The 17,532-nt window shown below is 53.2% G+C and overlaps 1 protein-coding gene and 1 long non-coding RNA gene across 5 annotated transcripts in view; one reads left to right on the forward strand and one right to left on the reverse strand.

Annotated features, from left to right (window-relative positions):
• The window catches only part of Ttc28 (tetratricopeptide repeat domain 28), a 413,454-nt gene extending 400,543 nt beyond the window's left edge, over window positions 1–12,911 (forward strand). For 2 of the 3 annotated variants that reach the window (XM_029476933.1, XM_021163930.2), the window contains 8 exons: window positions 111–831; window positions 1,814–1,938; window positions 3,267–3,498; window positions 3,957–4,033; window positions 5,162–5,185; window positions 5,895–6,024; window positions 7,062–7,169; window positions 8,095–10,218. In XM_029476933.1, the coding sequence (XP_029332793.1) occupies window positions 111–831; window positions 1,814–1,938; window positions 3,267–3,498; window positions 3,957–4,033; window positions 5,162–5,185; window positions 5,895–6,024; window positions 7,062–7,169; window positions 8,095–9,641 (2,964 nt within the window). In that variant the 3' untranslated portion in view covers window positions 9,642–10,218. Of the gene's footprint in view, window positions 1–110; window positions 832–1,813; window positions 1,939–3,266; window positions 3,499–3,956; window positions 4,034–5,161; window positions 5,186–5,894; window positions 6,025–7,061; window positions 7,170–8,094 lie in introns of all 3 variants that reach the window. The other variant, XM_029476931.1, reaches the window with a different exon arrangement.
• On the reverse strand, window positions 827–11,653 carry LOC110295421. 2 transcript variants are annotated; one of them, XR_002378063.2, is made up of 5 exons: window positions 11,565–11,653; window positions 5,878–6,072; window positions 3,627–3,805; window positions 3,237–3,503; window positions 827–1,014 (listed from the first exon to the last, which is right to left on the reverse strand). It is a non-coding gene; the product is annotated as an uncharacterized LOC110295421 (long non-coding RNA). The 2 variants fall into 2 exon arrangements; XR_002378062.2 differs by having other exon boundaries at window positions 3,237–3,506.
• Window positions 12,912–17,532: the final 4,621 nt, after the last annotated feature.

A 17,532-nucleotide genomic window follows, 5' to 3' on the forward strand; every position in this document is an offset into this window, starting at 1 on the left:
GCTGACAGCAGGGACTGGCTGCACGGGATCACAAAGATGCTGAACACTCAGGGAGAGGGATGTTACCAGGACACCAGGTACCCGGCTGACAGTGTCTCCTTTCCTCACAGTGTCACCTGAGGAAGACCCCGCCCACATATTCCAGCTCCACCGCCATGGCGGCCGTCATAGGCAACCCTAAGCTCCCATCGGCAGTGATGGACAGGTGGCTGTGGGGCCCGATGCCCTCGGCAGAGGAGGAAGCATTCATGGTGTCAGAGCTCCTGGGATGTCAGCCCCTGGTGGGCAGTATGGCCACCAAGGAGAGGGTCATGAGTGCCCTGACCCAGGCCGAGTGTGTCCACTTTGCTACCCACGTCTCTTGGAAGCTGTCGGCCTTGGTCCTCACACCCAACACGGAGGGCAACCCCGCAGGCAGCAAGAGCTCCTTTGGCCACCCCTACACAATCCCCGAGTCGCTGCGGGTGCAGGATGACGCGAGTGACGTTGAGAGCATCTCAGACTGCCCTCCACTGCGGGAGCTGCTGCTCACAGCGGCCGACCTCCTGGACCTGCGGCTGTCAGTAAAGCTGGTGGTGCTCAGCTCGTCCCAGGAGGCCAACGGCCGCGTCACAGCAGACGGCCTGGTGGCGCTGACACGGGCCTTCCTTGCCGCTGGCGCGCAGTGTGTGCTTGTGGCTCTGTGGCCCGTGCCGGTCGCGGCTTCCAAGATGTTCGTTCATGCCTTCTACTCGTCCCTGCTGAACGGCCTGAAGGCCAGCGCCTCCCTGGGCGAGGCCATGAAGGTGGTGCAGAGCAGCAAGGCCTTCTCACATCCCTCCAACTGGGCAGGTAGGGAGCAGATGCCATTCTGCAGCCACGGGAGGGCGGGAAGCAAGGCTCTGGGTGCCAAGGCTCTCCCTCATACTCAGTCCCTGGAGGCACAGCCACCACCTTCCAGGTCACCCTCAGAAGGAAGCCACAGCTCTCAGCACCAGTGGACAGTGTCTGTCACTGGGCACCCAATTCAAAACCCTGTGTTAGAAAAAAAAAGAGAGACCCTGGATGCACGATGCGGTCACGGGAAGGTGTAGATACACTTATGTGCCATGTAGAGGTCACTTGCCCTTCTGCAGCCCAGCACCCCTAGTGGGTGTCACAGCTCCTCCAGGGTAGCCTCGCCTTACAACTAGCAGCACAAGGCTTCAGTGTGGCTGTGCCACAGAACAGCTGGTGCCTTGGCAGACAGAGCACAGGTCCTGGTGACCCACAGTCCCTCATCAGACCACACCTGTCCTGTCCAGGCTCCTCGGTATCTGTGTGTGAGACCAGACCCTCTGCCTGGCCCTTCATTCCCACAGGAATCCCTCCCTGTGTGCTGGCTTCCTGGGCTAGTGTGCTTGTTTGAAAGTGACATTCATTTGGGTTGGTTTTGTTTTGTTTTGTTCGGTTTTTGATAGATAACCGAGGCAGGCAAAGGAGCCAAGGGGTCCGGGAGGGAGACCAATGGGATCCTGCTGCTTAGCTATCTGTCCTTTCCTTTTGAGTTGGAGGAACAACATGTCTTTACCCCTGGTTGCTGGTTCCTGCCCCAAGTTCTCTCCCATAAGGCCTCTCTCCCACAAGGAAGCTTCAGGCTGCCCAGGTCAGAGGCTGCTCTGGAGTACCTACCCGTGGCTCACAGAGACGGCCAAGCAATCTGGGTGCCCGAGAGGCCAGGCACAGCCCACACCCACCAACGCCCAGCTCTCTCGCTGGGCAGTTGGGAGGAAATGGCCAGGGTAGCAGTGCTGTCCCCCGCGGTCCCCTGAGGAGCCCTCTTTGCTCTCCTCAGGTTTCACACTTATCGGGAGTGATGTCAAGCTGAACAGCCCCTCGTCACTCATCGGCCAAGCGCTCACGGAGATCCTGCAACACCCGGAGCGGGCACGGGACGCCCTGCGCGTGCTACTGCACCTGGTAAGGGCTGACGGGACCCTCTGGGGAATTTGGGTAGGGTGCCGGTGAAAACCAGCCGGGACAGCATGAGATGGGGGTGGCTAGATCCAACCGCTCAGTTTCTCACGTGGGGGAGGGATGGGGTGGTGAGATGATGCCTCAGATGAGACCCTGGTTGGCAGTAAGACCCCAACAACCGACAGACGTCATTACCAGAGTCTTTCCCTGGATTCAGGAAAGGACTGATTGTGCCCTTGGCCAGCCCGTGTCAGTGAGGCCTGAAGGCGCCTGCACAGTTAGAAGTTGCCAGTTAAGACAGCCACTCAGGAGGTACAGCTAAAAGGACCAGGGGTTAAAGCCTGACCTGGACTGCCTCATCCCCAAAAATAAAATAAAATGGTGGCACAGAACTCATCGTCTTTCCCGTTTGCTCTGAACATGGAGAGCAGTCTCTTGTCATTCCTAGCCCAACCCTGGCCCAGGCAGACACACAGTTGTCTATGGTCACCTCACAGGCCTAGAGCGACACCATAGCTTCAGAGGACCCACAACAGAAGTGGGAAGTAGGCTGTGGTTTAGGTGGGCAGGCCATCTTTGCTGGGTAATCAATCATCTTAGCGCACTGAGATGACCCATGCCAGGCCCTCAGCCCCACACCCTGGGTCGGGGCTCTCTGTACACATTGATGAAAGAGAAGGTACATCATTCTTCAAGCTTGGGTGTGTGTGGAGGTTCTGAACCTTAGGCTGTCAGCATGCACCGTTCCTAGGGGAGCCTAGCTGCTGTGAGCAGCCACACTCCAGGCCCTGGGGACGCCGAGACATTAGCTTTCTCTGTCACCCCGTATCTGTGAGTTCCACACCACTGCAGACTTCTAGTTTCCCTTTCTGCCCACTCTGTCCAGCTGGCCTTCTCGGGGCCTCATGAGGCCTCTGGCTACAGGTATATTTACCACTTTCCTCCTCTTTGTAATGGCCAGAGCCACACCCCTAGCTCCCTGCCACCCTTTCTCGTAACAATACCTGTTCCTCCTGCAGGAGGCAGTGTGCCTCTAAGACCCCTCTGTCCCGGGGACAGCCACTCCCGACCCTTAGTAAGTGGACACTTCTCCCCCCAAACGTCTGATCTGTGCTGTGCTCTAAGAGAAGCCTCAAGTGACATGCTGGACAGTCTGCCTTGGGGGCCTGTGACATCTCAGGACAGAGCCAGATGTCCATTGGGAGAGTTGTGCAGAAAATGAAAATCTGGCAGGCGCTGGTGGCAGTAGTCAGCATGACACCGTCTTCCCCCAAAGCCCCAGGAGGAGGACCAGGGCTGACCTGGGTCTCTGACTGCCCCATCCCCACCAGGTGGAGAAGTCCCTGCAGCGGATCCAGAATGGACAGCGCAATGCCATGTATACATCTCAGCAGAGCGTCGAGAACAAAGTGGGCGGCATCCCTGGATGGCAGGCTCTCCTCACCGCAGTGGGCTTCCGGCTGGACCCTGCGGCCAGTGGGCTGCCGGCAGCCGTCTTCTTCCCAACCTCAGACCCAGGCGACAGGCTGCAGCAATGCAGTAGCACTCTCCAGGCCCTGCTGGGTAAGCTGCTACGACACAGAGGGGACCAGGAGTCACACAAGGATGCTGGGCCTTGTAGCTAGAAGCATCCCCAGAGGTGACAGAGGGTCCCAGAGAGGCACTGCCATGGATGCATGGCTGATACCCACCTTACCCAGTCTTCTTGTCTGTGATGGTTGTTGGCCCTATCTGGGCTTTGTCCTGTCCTGATGAGAGTGGTCCTGAGCATATCCTGTCACCAGCAGCTATGCTTCTGGCAAAACCACAGAGCAACCAGGGTGACAGAGGTGCACCATCACCTTGGATCTAGGCTGCCCTGGCACCATGACTGTAAGAGAGTGAAACACAGTGTCAGGTTTCCTTTTCTCCGGAGGCCACATGTTCCTGTCCCAGGCCAGCCTGTAGCTAACCACCCTCAGGGCCAAGCACCTGGAACTCACTCCCTGGAAGGTGACTTCTGCTCCTCTGTCCCGGCTCAGGTCTGCCCAACCCAGCCCTCCAAGCACTGTGCAAACTCATCACGGCCTCAGAGACGGGAGAACAGCTTATCAGCCGGGTAAGTAGAGCCAGGTGCTAAGTGCAGGCTGGACAGAAAGAGTGACCGGACCCAGACAGGCCCGTCAGAAATGTGGAGTGTGGCTTCCCTTGCCTCCGTGAAGAGAAAGAAGGGCCAGGACGGCACCTCTGAGCAGGCAAGGTCTACAGACAGGTTCTTAGGGTTCACAGCCTTGCCGCTGGCTGATCCAGGTGTGTCCTCTCACGCCCCACCACCTTCCCCAGCTAAGCGACCAGTGTCACAGTGTTGGGCCAGCCCCCGAGGGTAAAGCCCTTTTAGAGAAGAGGCAGCTTTGAGGAGATGTGGAATTCAGGGGTTTGAATTCTGACTCTGAGCTCTGAGCAGCCTCATTCCCAGCAGCTTCTGTCTCCCCGACTTTCCTTCCGGCCACTGAGAATCCAGAGTCCACCCAGGTGTGGGGGGTGAGGCTCTGGATGGCATTCAAGGAAGCAGAGTGGTTTCCCTGGTCATCCCGGAGGCTATAACTTGGCATAGTAGTGCACGCTGCTGAGGTATATGGACCAGTCTCAGCCATGTGCAGTGTGGTTACCCTATATGAGCTTGAGCAGGGTAGATACTCTCAGTGGCTCTGGGAGAATCCTCTGCCCTGGGACTGTTGGCACCATCACTGGGGACACAGAACTAGCCAGTGACCTAGCTTCCTTGAGTTCCCACTGGTGTTATAATTAGCACGCCTCATTTGCTCGTGGAATAGCATTAGAGGACACTTCTAGAACGTTGCATGTGAAAACATCCAGAACACAGCTCTGTGTTCTCCAAACAAGAATGTAGAACTTGCACACCCTACACTGCAGACAAGGCCAAGAGCCTCAGAGTGCCAGCTCCTTATGTCTCTTGCTTTCATGGAACAAAGGAACCTTGGGTCTGTTCTCTGTGGGCCCCAGGACGACTGGACACTGGCCGAGGCATCTCCTGTGTGCTCATCTCCTGTATCCATCCCCCTACCCCCACCCCCGCCTCTCACTCCTCTCAGTCAGAGCCAGGCTGGTGCAGCATCTCCTAAGGCAGTGATCAGCTTGTGTGCATAACTGCTACGCTTGAATCTAAACTCACTCTCTTTCTCTCTCTCTTTCTCTCTTTCCTTTCCTTATACTCTGCTGGCTGAAGGCTGTTAAAAATATGGTGGGAATGGTAAGTACAACTTTAATTAGCAGCTGCTGTCAGGTGAGCACCTGCCCACCCACCCCAGGACCCTGCAGCTCCGAGTGCGCTGGCCGTGCACACAAATGCTGGCACGGAGCTCTGGGCTGGGACTTGTCCCCTCCTCTGCTCTGGCTACCCCTTTTCTGTTCCACTCTGTCCTGATTTGACCTCGCAAGTTCTACCAGAGCAGCAGAGGCAGAACCAGTGACAAACACAGGCAGAACACCTCTACTCCAGAAGCAGGGTTCACATGAACTGTTCCATGAGTGTTGTGGTCACAAAATGTAGAGTTCAAATCTTCCCCATCTAGTGCAAGACCCTAAAGATGGCCTACCTTTGGGCATGTAAGCAAAACAGAGGCAGCCAGTCCCAGTTCCCCTCCCCAACTCCTACAGCCTCTCCTGTGCTTTAGGGAAGGCAGAGGCTGAGGCAGAGCTGGGGCCCCTCCACCTTTGCTCCACTCAGCACCTTGCCTTACTGTCCATGGCCAGCACAGGTGTGACCAGGGGTGACTGCAGTAGATGTGACCAGGGGAGAGCTGCACTAGGTGTGACGGGGGGGGGGAGGGGGGTAACTGGTAGGTGTGACTGGGAAAGGGCTGCAGATGTCATGAGAGGACAACAACATGTGACAGGTGACATGAGGCTTGGGTGCTCAAAAGGCTGCAAGAGTATGCTCACCTCTGTCCCTCCCTCAGCTCCATCAGGTGCTGGTTCAGCTGCAGGCCTGTGAGAAGGAACAGGACTTTGCCTCGACTCCCATTCCAGTCTCCCTCAGTGTCCAGCTATGGCGGCTCCCAGGGTGCCACGAGTTCCTGGCAGCTCTCGGTAGGACCAAGACTTCAGCTCTCCTCACTCGTTTCCCCTTCCTGTTCTCTGTTGGGTCAAACCCAGTGTTGAAAAATTATCAACCAAAGACGCTGATGCTGCAGCCCCTTCCCTCCATTACTGTGTCCCCTCTAGTCTGTCCTGACCTCACCAACACAGACACAAGCATTACCACATGTCAGGGGGCTGCTGGCTGGAGGAAGGGACAGTGGCGAGGCCAGACCTCAGCAACTAGTAGTCAGGACAAAAGGACCAAGAGCAGCAGCAGGCCTAGGGCAGGGCAGGGCCTGGTCTCTAGGTCAGGTACGGAGCCCTCATGCAAGCCCTCTTTCCTTCCCCACGCCACAGTCTCCAGCAGGCTCAGTGGTGTCTCAAGTAGGGAGCCGGCTGGTCTCCTCTGGGGACAGTCACTGGCCACGGTGCCCGAGAGAGTACTTGCTGGCTGCCTCTGTGGTGCCTAGCTAACCTAGAACTCCTGGTCTCAAGGGATGCCCCACTTCATGTGGCTGCTAGGATGTCTCTGAAGTCATTTAACTGCAGCATCAACACCTCATTAGCCAGCTTCTCGCTCAGGAAAGCCAATGTCCTCTGCGCTATTCCAAAGCCCATTAAAACCCTAGGAGGGGGAGCTGGCCCCTCGGGCACAAAAGATGGCCTTCCTTTTAGCAGAAGTACATCTCAGACCCCAAGGACAAGAGATATGGAGGGCATACAGGCAGACCTTGTCTTCAAGTAGAGAGAGGCCTCCTTCCTGGGTGCCAGCCCAAAGTCCTGCCCTAGTGCCGAGCAGAGTATAGCAGCCACATTTGCCCTGGAGAGCCTGAGCAGACCAGTCTGTGACTAAGTGTCCAGGAAGACTGCAGAAAAGTCAGGCAGCAGTCCACACCAGCAGGCCAGGGAGGCTATGCCCAGTAGCTCTTCTGAGAAAGACAGCCTGACCTCCTGATGGATCAACTGGGAGACCCCACCTGAGTACTCACTGGCACCCCTGCCACGTTGCCCATGGTGAGGACCATGCATCTTCCATGTTCCTCTAGGGTTTGACCTGTGTGAAGTGGGCCAAGAGGAAGTGATCCTGAAAACTGGTAAACAGGCTAGCCGGCGCACCACCCACTTCGCTCTCCAGTCCCTGCTGTCACTCTTCGGTAAGCTCCTCCCCTGTCCCTCTCAAGGAGAGATGCGAGATGCATCTGTAGTCTGTAGTGTTAGAGTCTTAGGAGAGGAACCTGCAGAGCTCCTTGCTCTGGAGAGCTTCATCCTTGGGGTAGACAGGCAGCAAACTCATTACTGCTTACTCCAGCATAAGAACTAAGGCCTCAGGAACAGCAAAGTGGGGGCAAAACAGGGGACAGTGGCGCTAATGGGACATGGCGTGGTGTCGGGCTATGCCTGTCCCACTCAGGGCTGTAAGTGAACACAGTGTAAGAGGGAGCCCATGGGACCATGCCTGGCCCTGCTGTCGTCCCAGAGAAAGTAAGTTGGCAGCTGGGTGGCAGCCCTGGTCTGAGGGCAGGCGAACGGACAGGTCATGCTAAAGAATGTGCACTGTAACAGGGAGATTCCAGGGGATACTGGGCTTTCAGAGCAGGTGCTGATCGATCGGGGCAGCACTGCACAGATGTCTGGAAACCAGTGGCAGGCATGGGGTGGGGTGCCGTCCTGGGCTCAGTGTGCACTAGACCATCAGTGAGCTGCCTGCCGAGGGAGGAGGAGCAGGATGCCTGGGAAGAGGTCAGCCTAGACAAGAAGAGCAGCTCCATGCCCTGTCAGCAGGCACTGCAGGGTCAAAGGGCAGAAGCAGAGGATATGCATGCACTGAAGACAAGCCTTAAGTAAAGGATATGGGGGCCCTGCGCTCACTAGTGACACTCAGAAGAACAGTAAGGCTTGAGTGGAAGGTGACAGGCAGGTCCTAGGGTCTTTACTTCTTGTTCATGAGGTCAGGGTTGATTCAAGTTGTACTCAGGTAGTAAGTCTTTGCTAGTTTCCAACATTAAGGGATGCTTCATGAAGGAAGTGTTGGTCTGTAAAATCCTAACTGCTCTTTTGGCCTGAACGTTCTGTGCCTAGATTCCACCGAGCTCCCCAAGCGCCTCAGCCTGGACAGTTCCTCCTCTCTGGAGTCCCTGGCATCGGCACAGTCTGTGTCCAATGCGCTGCCCTTGGGCTACCAGCACCCTCCTTTCTCACCCACGGGCGCAGACAGCATTGCCTCCGACGCCATTTCTGTGTACAGCCTCAGCTCAATCGCCTCCTCCATGAGTTTTGTCTCCAAGCCTGAGGGGGGTTTGGAAGGTGGGGGTCCCCGAGGACGACAGGACTATGATAGGTTCAAGAGCACCCACCCTCAACGAGCCACCCTGCCACGGCGCCAGACGTCCCCACAGGCCAGACATGGGGCCAGCAAGGAAGAAGAAGAATATGAGGGGTTCTCCATCATCAGCATGGAGCCTCTGGCAACCTACCAAGGGGAGGGGAAAACACGCTTCTCCCCAGACCCCAAGCAGCCCTGTGTCAAGGCACCAGGTGGTGTGAGGCTTTCGGTCAGCTCCAAGGGAAGCGTCAGCACTCCCAACTCCCCTGTGAAGATGACCCTAATCCCCAGCCCAAACTCACCCTTCCAGAAAGTAGGGAAACTGGCAAGCTCAGACACAGGTGAGTCGGACCAGTCCAGCACAGAGACCGACAGCACTGTGAAGTCCCAGGAGGAGAGCACCCCAAAGCTGGACCCCCAGGAGCTGGCCCAGAGGATCCTAGAGGAGACCAAAAGTCACCTCCTGGCAGTTGAGCGCCTTCAGAGGAGTGGTGGCCCAGCCAGCCCTGACCGAGAAGATAGCATGGTAGCACCCAGCAGCACCACAGTCTTCAGGGCGTCAGAGACCAGCGCCTTCAGCAAGCCTATCCTCTCTCATCAGAGGAGCCAGCTGTCACCACTCACTGTCAAACCACAGCCCCCAGCCAGGAGCTCATCTCTTCCCAAGGTGAGCAGCCCTGCCACGTCAGAGGTGTTGGGCAAAGATGGCCTGAGCCCTCCTGGCAGCAGCCACCCATCACCTGGCCGTGACACACCAGTCTCCCCAGCAGACCCCCCACTCTTCAGACTCAAGTACCCCAGCTCTCCTTACAGCGCTCACATTTCCAAGTCCCCCCGGAACACTTCCCCTGCGTGCAGCGCGCCATCTCCAGCACTCTCGTACTCTTCAGCTGGCTCTGCTCGATCCAGTCCAGCCGATGCCCCGGATGAGAAGGTGCAGGCCGTGCACAGCCTCAAGATGCTCTGGCAGAGCACACCCCAGCCCCCCAGGGGCCCCCGGAAAACATGTCGAGGTGCACCGGGAACCCTGACGTCAAAAAGAGATGTCCTCAGCCTGCTGAACTTGTCCCCTCGGCACGGCAAGGAGGAGGGTGGGGCAGACAGGCTGGAACTGAAGGAGCTGTCTGTGCAGCGGCGTGACGAGGTGCCACCCAAAGTCCCCACCAACGGCCACTGGTGCACAGATACAGCAACACTGACCACACGAAGCACCACGGCTGCCCCGCGCCCTCTGAGACTTCCCTTGGCCAACGGTTACAAGTTCCTGTCCCCAGGAAGGCTCTTCCCTTCCTCCAAATGTTAAAGCAGCTTCTTGCCCCCAACTCAGTGCACACTCCAGCCAGAGTCCCGGGGCCCCTCATGCAGCGTGGTCACCCAACCACATAGCCACTGATACCATCCCTCCCCGGACAGGCGGGCTCCCTGGGCAAGGTCACTGCCATGCCAAATGCCACTGTACTCACGGGTAAACCCTGGGCCAGATTCACCCAAAGCAGGTCTCGCGTGGGAATGGCAGCGCCTTCTCTGCCTCTTCACCCCTGCTTGAGTTATGCTCCTGCCACAGGGTTTGCTACTAAGTCTCTATGCATCCTTCAGGAGCACACACAGCTCTCGTTGGGCTTCCAGGTGCTGGTGGGAGATCTAACGCTCTAAGTCAAGTTCTGCACTGACGCATTACATTAGCCAAAAGGAGAACTATGGTTTTCAAAATGCCAATTCTTTGTGATTTAAATTGTAGCCATTTTTGGTGGATACCGAAGTCACAGCCACAATGCAATAACTCCCGTTGAAAGCTTGCATCCCCAGCTGCTCCCTGTGGGCGAGGCCAGGGGCCTGTCGGACCCCACTGTTGGCCAAACTTGAATTTTCTTAAAAAAAAATAATAAAAATAAAAATTCTGTACTCTTGTCCAGGCATTTTAGAACTATGCAATTGTGGTTTAAAACACAACATTGTGCTTTTAAAACATAACTGACCTTTTTTCTACATGGACAAACACTTGGTTTTATTATCAATAGTTCTTTGCATTTATAGCCATTATTTTTAAAAGCTGGAGAAATTTTAAATGTCAAATTTTGAATATTCATCCATAAGTAGTAATCAAGTTTTCCTGGGGGTATGGTTGAAATTATTCACTTTCCTTATTTAAAGAAAAAAGCGAGAAAGAGGGAAAAAAAGAAAAAAATAACAAAAAACAAAAAACAGAAAACAAACAAAAATCCAGTCAGTCCCCTGGCTAGTGAGACTGGAACCCCTGCCATGTTATCAGCTGCCTTGCTGCATCTCTGTCTCTCCTCTTCCCCTGCAGAGCTCTCCTCTCTTGGTCACCAGGCCCCACTGGCTGCCACTCACCAGGTCAGTCTTTGCACACACTGCACCACCACCAGGTCAGGCGAGAATACTCCTTCCTCTGTCCCTCTGTCCCTCCGTCCCTCTCTCCCTCCCCCTCTCTCCCTCCCCCTCTCTCCCTTCCGTGTGAGCAGTGAGAATAAGCCCCCCTCCCTCCTCACTGTGAGAGCAGACATCATCACAGGGGTCCAGGGGCCTGCCTGACATCATGACCCCAGGGCACTTCTGACCTCACAGGAGGCTCTGACTTGGGTTTGTTTCTGGTTGTGGGGTCCGCAGGAATCTTCCTGCCTCAGCCCGCACCAACACACCACACTAGAACCTCACTCTGTAGCCGCTAACTGGGCCTCCTGTGCTGCTGTTTTGCAAACTGACTCTGTGTCACTCCGGTGAGTTTTGTCCTAGAGGATTCTGCATTTGACCCAACCACCTCAGTGACAACCACAGTAAGGGGGCTGCCATTCTAACCTGGCCCAGGCCCTAGGAGAGAGATAACTCCACAAAGCAGCACAGACTATCTTAGGTTAGCAGGGAGCTAACTCACCATGTAGCAGATGAAAAAAAAACCAAACCCAGCACTGTGCATAAATACCACTTGCCAAGAAGTCAGGTCCTCGGCAACCGAGAATCAACCTCAGCACAAACGCAGGTGGCTGGGCTCTGTTCCCCCTTAGCCACCACCTCAGCCTCTCCCCTCCCCTGCCCCCAAGTGCCCAGGAGCTTGGCTCTCTGTGCTTTCGTCCAGGGCGCAGCCCGCCATCAGCAAATACCTCCGCCCCTCAAACCATGTGTGGTTGTCAAGCCATGGAGGAGGACTCCCAGGCTGCCTAGGTACGCCATTTTTTCCTCTGACTGACACTGAAGAGCAAATTGGTACCTGGGCTGCTTTCTATTTGTCTCAGATGTAAGTTCCGATGAAGGAAAACAGAGTTGGCAAAACTAACAGGACCGGTGTGCAGACCCAAGTCATCGTTTATGCCAGTCTTGGCGACAACCCCACGCATGTGAAATAAAAGTCAAATGAAGTTCTCAGCTACGTCGTCGCAAAGCGGACACTTCAAATCATGAGAGACTGTATGACCAGAGTTCTGTATGGGTCAGGGTTTGGCGACCGTGACCCCACAGCTAAGGCTGGTGAATAAGTTTGAAGTTCTGTTTGTTTGTCTTGGCAGTAAGTCAGCAATGGATTTTACCTTTTAAAATGGTTAATGAGTACAGCAGAAATCCTGATTTTTGCCTCTTGGTTCACAAAGCCTGAAGTCACCTGTTACCCAGTCTCTTAAAAGAAAGGTTGGCAACTCCTGGTATACATAACTGAAAAAAAAAAAAAAAGGCCAGAAAGTATTCAAGGAAGCAGGGAAGACCGACTGGCCCATTGGGCCAAAAGCCTCGGCGAGGCCTCACACTTGGTGGAGGTGGCTCCGACCTAGCTCTTGGCTCTTCAAGCCAACAGATCTGAGTCAAAGTTACAAAAGCGGTCTCTGTTTCCCCTTTGCTGGTAGTAGAGAGACATCCCCTTAAGCTCAGGAAATTAAAAAAAAAAAGTCTTTAATACATTTTTTTTCTTAAATGTTCTACCCTGCCCTACCAGACAAAGATATGCTCCAGACCAGCAGAAGCCTCCTCTGGGAGCCTGGTGGGACCACACAGCAAGGCTGTAGGCTGCCCCAGTTTTCACCAGCAATGACTCCTAACTGCAAACACACCCAAGAAAATCACCCACCAAAACTTACACATTGTTTCTGCACCAGTGCACAGGTCTCACCTTCCTCCCCCTTTAAAAAAGAAAGAAAGAAAAATCAGTCCACACTGATCAGTGGGTCACTGGTGAGGTGCTGCCGGGCACAGTGGTCCTCAGCACCTTGCAAGCGGGCAAACAGCAACAGTGCGGCTTCCCCTCACACACTGTACTCCTGGCTTGTGAACTGGGCCTGTTTGTAGAGGATCCTAGAGACATCCATGCCAGCACTCACCCACCCACCCTCCCCGTTGCCCTGGGCACCTCCCTACTTGGCATTCACTCTCCTTATATGCATTGTTAGCCACCTTTGGCCTACATGGACTCTTTTTTGTAAATTACACAATTTCCAGACAGCATTAAACTTTTTATATTATGAAAATTTGCCATGTAAAAAGAACTTCCTATTTTTATTGAGGCTGCAGGGCGCTTGGCCCTTCCTTTGTGATTCAGTGTGTATTAAAGCATGAGCCTGTCAGTTTTAAATGCTGTCTCCGAGTCTCTTTCTATCCCTTTCCCACAATTCCAGAGTGCCCATGTTTGCAAATGAGCACACACCTGAGTGCACGGTAGGAAGAGAGAAAGGGGCGCTTGCACCGGCTACTCTAGCCACACACAGGACCTTAGATGGTCAGCACTGTGGCTCTTGTAGACTCACGGTGGAGAGCCAATGATGTCTACTGTTGAACAGCTACATGGGAGGGAAAACACATCAAACAGATTTTAGCCACCTGAACGCCCCCCGCCTGCCCCCACCCCAAGAAACTTTCAAGGAACCTTTTCAGGGAGAAAGCCATCCTCTGTGTGGACAGGCGCAAGGCTAGCGAGTCGGACAGCGAGGTGCAGGAGCACAGTCACTGTAAGGGGTGACGTCCCACTGGGTGACAGCAAAAATACTAAGCAGCAACGTATAAAACATTAACGTCCGTGCCGTTTGCAAGGCTCGCTGCAGCACAGCCCCAGATGGCTCATAACTGAGGGTAGAAAAACTCCAGCAAAAAGAAACAGACAGCAGGGAAAACTGGCCCTGCTGCCTCACGATGGGCGTAGCAGAAAGGCAAAAACGTTGACAATGCAGCCTCAAAACTCACATAGAGAAGAGGGAAGTGGACAGACAATCCAGTGCTGAGAAATGTCCCATCATAAAGGGAGACTTCATCCCATAACCCTACACAGCCAAAATACCAGGGTATGTGGTAGGTTAGACAATCCAGAGAATGGGAAACCAGGCGTGAGCAGTGAAGCCATGCTCCTCATGTGCACGTGGAGCGTGTTCATGAACACAGCACACATGCAGACCACATGCTCACCCCCAGACAGCAGCAGAGAGCACCAGTCCCCACCACAACGGTCACAGTGTGCCATGCTACTCATCACAGCGGGGGCACATACACACTGTGGCTCCTCAATTCCAAGTGCATTCATTCCCTGACACAGAAGTAGTCAACACAAAAATACAGGCTGGGGTCAAGTTGTGACGGAGCACTGTCCTAGAAAGTGTGAGGCTCCTGGTCACACCCCCAGAACCACCGGGAGAAAGCACACACCACAATGTCCATGGATACCTCCAGCCACCCTGAGCTTGCTTCTGTTTGTGGTAGGAGTGTCTCTTAAGTATACATCCTTTTTCCAGACCTCTGGAAACTGACACAGTGGACCCCAATAAAACAAAAACACTGAAGACAGCAAGCATCTTGGGCTCCCTGAACTCAAGTGCCTGTCTCCATACCTAAGCCAGACACATCCTCCTGTAAGCCTTACCAGGGGGAGGGGGGTAAGTGCCAATGACCCACTGGCCTGAGAACCTGCTATGGTAGTTGCTGAGCTGTGTAGTCAGGGAGTAGGGATAGCATAGGGTGCATCTGGACTCATGTTCCCAAAACTTAATTCATGATTGGTTGAACCCATATATGAGGAACCCACAGGTAGGGTACAGAACACCAGCTGTGAGTAAAATCATAAGAATAAAACTGGGCTGGCCATAGTGGTGCATGCCCCAGCACTTGGAAGGCAGAGACAGGCAGATCTCTGAGTTCGAGGCCAGCCTGGTCAAAAAAAGGAGTTCAGGGACATAACAGAAAAACCCTGTCTTTAAAAACAACAACTGTAATTCCACAAAATAAGTGGAATATAGGGGCTTAATTTTTTTCTTATACTGGGGCTGGAGAGTGGCTCAGTGGTTAAGAGCACTCATTGCTCTTCAAAAGGTCCCGAGTTCAATATCCAGCACCCACATGGCAGCTCACAACTATCTGATGCCATCTTCTGTTGTGCGGATGTACATGCAGACAAAGTACCCACATTCATAAAGTACATACATACATACATACATACATGAATCCTTTTTAAAAGTTCTATATGTAATTGCAAGAATCCACAACCCCGGAGGAGGCTGCAGCTCTAAGCTGCGAGAGACATGGGTCAACTCTGGGCACAAGGAAGGCAAGTTGGGAAATCAGAGGAGACACTCAGACAGGAAAGCCTGAATCAAGAAAGCAGCAGAGGCTGCAACTCAGAACAGCTCGGGGCTGACGGAAGCACAGAGCTGATGGGATGGGCAGGAGGGGACGCTGTAACCAGAGATACGTCAGGAGCCGTACGAGGAGCACGCATGCCCAGAAATGCTCATGTGCATTGAACATGAAACACTGCATAGGAGAAATGCAAAGTCCTCGCATGGTCAAACTGGAAGGCAGCCAGGAGGCAGAAGCATAGCTCCCGAGGCTGAGTCTCAGCTTAGAGAGGAGGAAGCACAGCAGCTACAGAGGCTGAGCTCAAGGCACAGTAGGACACTGGCAGATGCTTGACATCTTGCTAGCTTGCTGATACTGTAAGAAACACAAGAGAGAGAGAGACAGACAGACAGACAGACAGACAGACAGAGACAGACAGAGAGAGAGAGAGAGACGTCCTTTTACAAAGAGAACAGGCGATTTCGTCTTTCAGGTGAGTTCCAATCTTTGGCTGGCCACTGCTCTGAGCCTCTGGGGAGGAGCATCACATTGAGGGCACAGACACTCTATCCCACCTCTTACTGGTTCCTGCAGCTCCCATCAGCACCAGACAGCCATGAGGGGATGTTGGGGACAGAATCACAGCAGTGTCACTAAGCACCTTTACAGTCCTGCTTGCTCTCACGCCCCAGCTGTTTCCTGATGAAAAGGGTGGCCGTTCGGCAACTAATCTTCAGTTATAAAGATGTGAATGATCCAAACATCACTGGAGGAGGAGAAGCCAGGGACAAAGGGCAGTTGTGGCCGCCCACCCTCAGCCCAGCCGACAGTTTTTAAAACTAAAAGCCAGATGCCATCCAGGGGCCAGATGCTCTGTATTTCCTATTATTTAGAAAATATAAAAGTAAGGTATCGCCAGGCGTGGTGACGCACGCCTTTAATCCCAGCACTCGGAAGGCAGAGGCAGGCGGATTTCTGAGTTCTAGGCCAGCCTGGTCTACAAAGTGAGTTCCACGACAGCCAGGGCTATACTGAGAAACCCTGTCTCGAAAAAAAACAAAGAAAAAAAGTAAAATATCATGTTCAAATTGTCCCCCCAAAAGTAGAAAGTGTAAAAAAAGGAGAGACCCATGCTATTACAAACAGAAATAAGGGCCTTGAAAACCCTGCCCTTTTTTGTAGATTAAAAAAAAAAGTTAGCATTTGAAATGTATATAAAGATAATATCTAATATAAATAAATAAATAAATAAATAAATAAATAAATAAATAGTTATATTTATATGTGTGGATTGGGGGGTGGCAGTGCCTGTGGACGAGAGAAGAGGGTGTTGGGTGTTGGATCCCCTGGAGCTAAAGTGACAGGCAGTGTGAGCCATCTAACATGGGTACTGGGAACTGAACTTGGGTCCTCTGTGAGAGCAGCAAGTACTTATAACCACTGAACCATCTGTCCACTGCCCCTGCCCCATAAGAAAACAGTATGGCATGGTAGCACTGCCTGTAATCCCAGCACTGGAAAGTAGAGACAAGATTAGAAGTTCAAAGCCAGCCTTGTTAACATAGAGCTACATGAGACCCTGTCTCAAAACAAATGCCAACAGAAAAGAAAAAAAGCAAAGATGACTTCGAAATGAATGTGTGTGTTACTGACATGCTGGCAAACATACATGCTGATATTCCAAAGGGGTCTGAGTGCTGGTCTCTAAAGGACCATCTATAAATGTCCTCAGATATAGAAACCTAAAAGCATTGACTGGTGGGTGTTGCTAGGGCCGAGCACATAAAGTTTGCTGTGCACTTCACAGTGTGACTGTACTGAAAACCAAAGCCTGCCCAGGGACAGCAGTGCAGAATGTGTGAAGCCTGCCTCTCAGGACGCTTTCTTACTCTCCCCTCTGTCCCCCTCCCTCCCTTACATTTTTCTTTTGAGGCAAGGTCTCATGTTGCCCAGGATAGCCTTGAACTGAATCCCCTGCCCCACTTCCCGATGGCAAACAGGTCTATAACATTTTAAGGCACTAATTACAGCTGTAACTGGCTGTCACAGTTGTATTAGAATTGAGTGCCCAGACCCACAGCCCAGAGCCTCAGGCAGGCTGCACAGGATACCTGCTGAGCAGGAAGCTTCCCGCATACTCTTTATCACCAGATATGTATGCTTTTTAGTACCACAGTGTGGTGTCTTCTCCCTGGATGCCCTCTGCTTTCTCAGGCATGCAGCCTCCGGCAGGACTACAAGCAGAGAGGGAGCGAAAGCCTTCTGTCCTTTCCAGAGAACTAGGCCAAACATCTGGTCCAAACATACTAAAGGGACGTGGTATCATCTAGGCAGATCTTTATGCCTCAGGTGACCTCACCCAGGCCAGCAGAGTTATTACATTGGTAGCAATTGTACATTTGGGCTTCAGGGGATAATACTGTGCACTGCATAAATACCCTCAATACAGTTATATTAAATAAAAACTTCTGAATCGACTCAAAGAAGCAGAGCTCATGGCCAGCCCTTTGAATCACCAGGATGGGGATGAATTTTAGTTCTGCTCTGCCCAAGGTCTTGGGTCTTGCCCAAGTCAGACTTTTTTGTTGTTGTTGTTTTGGTTTGGTTTTGGTTTTTTGAGACAGGGTTTCTCTGTATAGCCCTGGCTGTCCTGG

This window comes from Mus caroli, chromosome 5 (genome assembly GCF_900094665.2).
Source record: "Mus caroli chromosome 5, CAROLI_EIJ_v1.1, whole genome shotgun sequence".
Classification (NCBI taxonomy): Eukaryota; Metazoa; Chordata; class Mammalia; order Rodentia; family Muridae; genus Mus; species Mus caroli.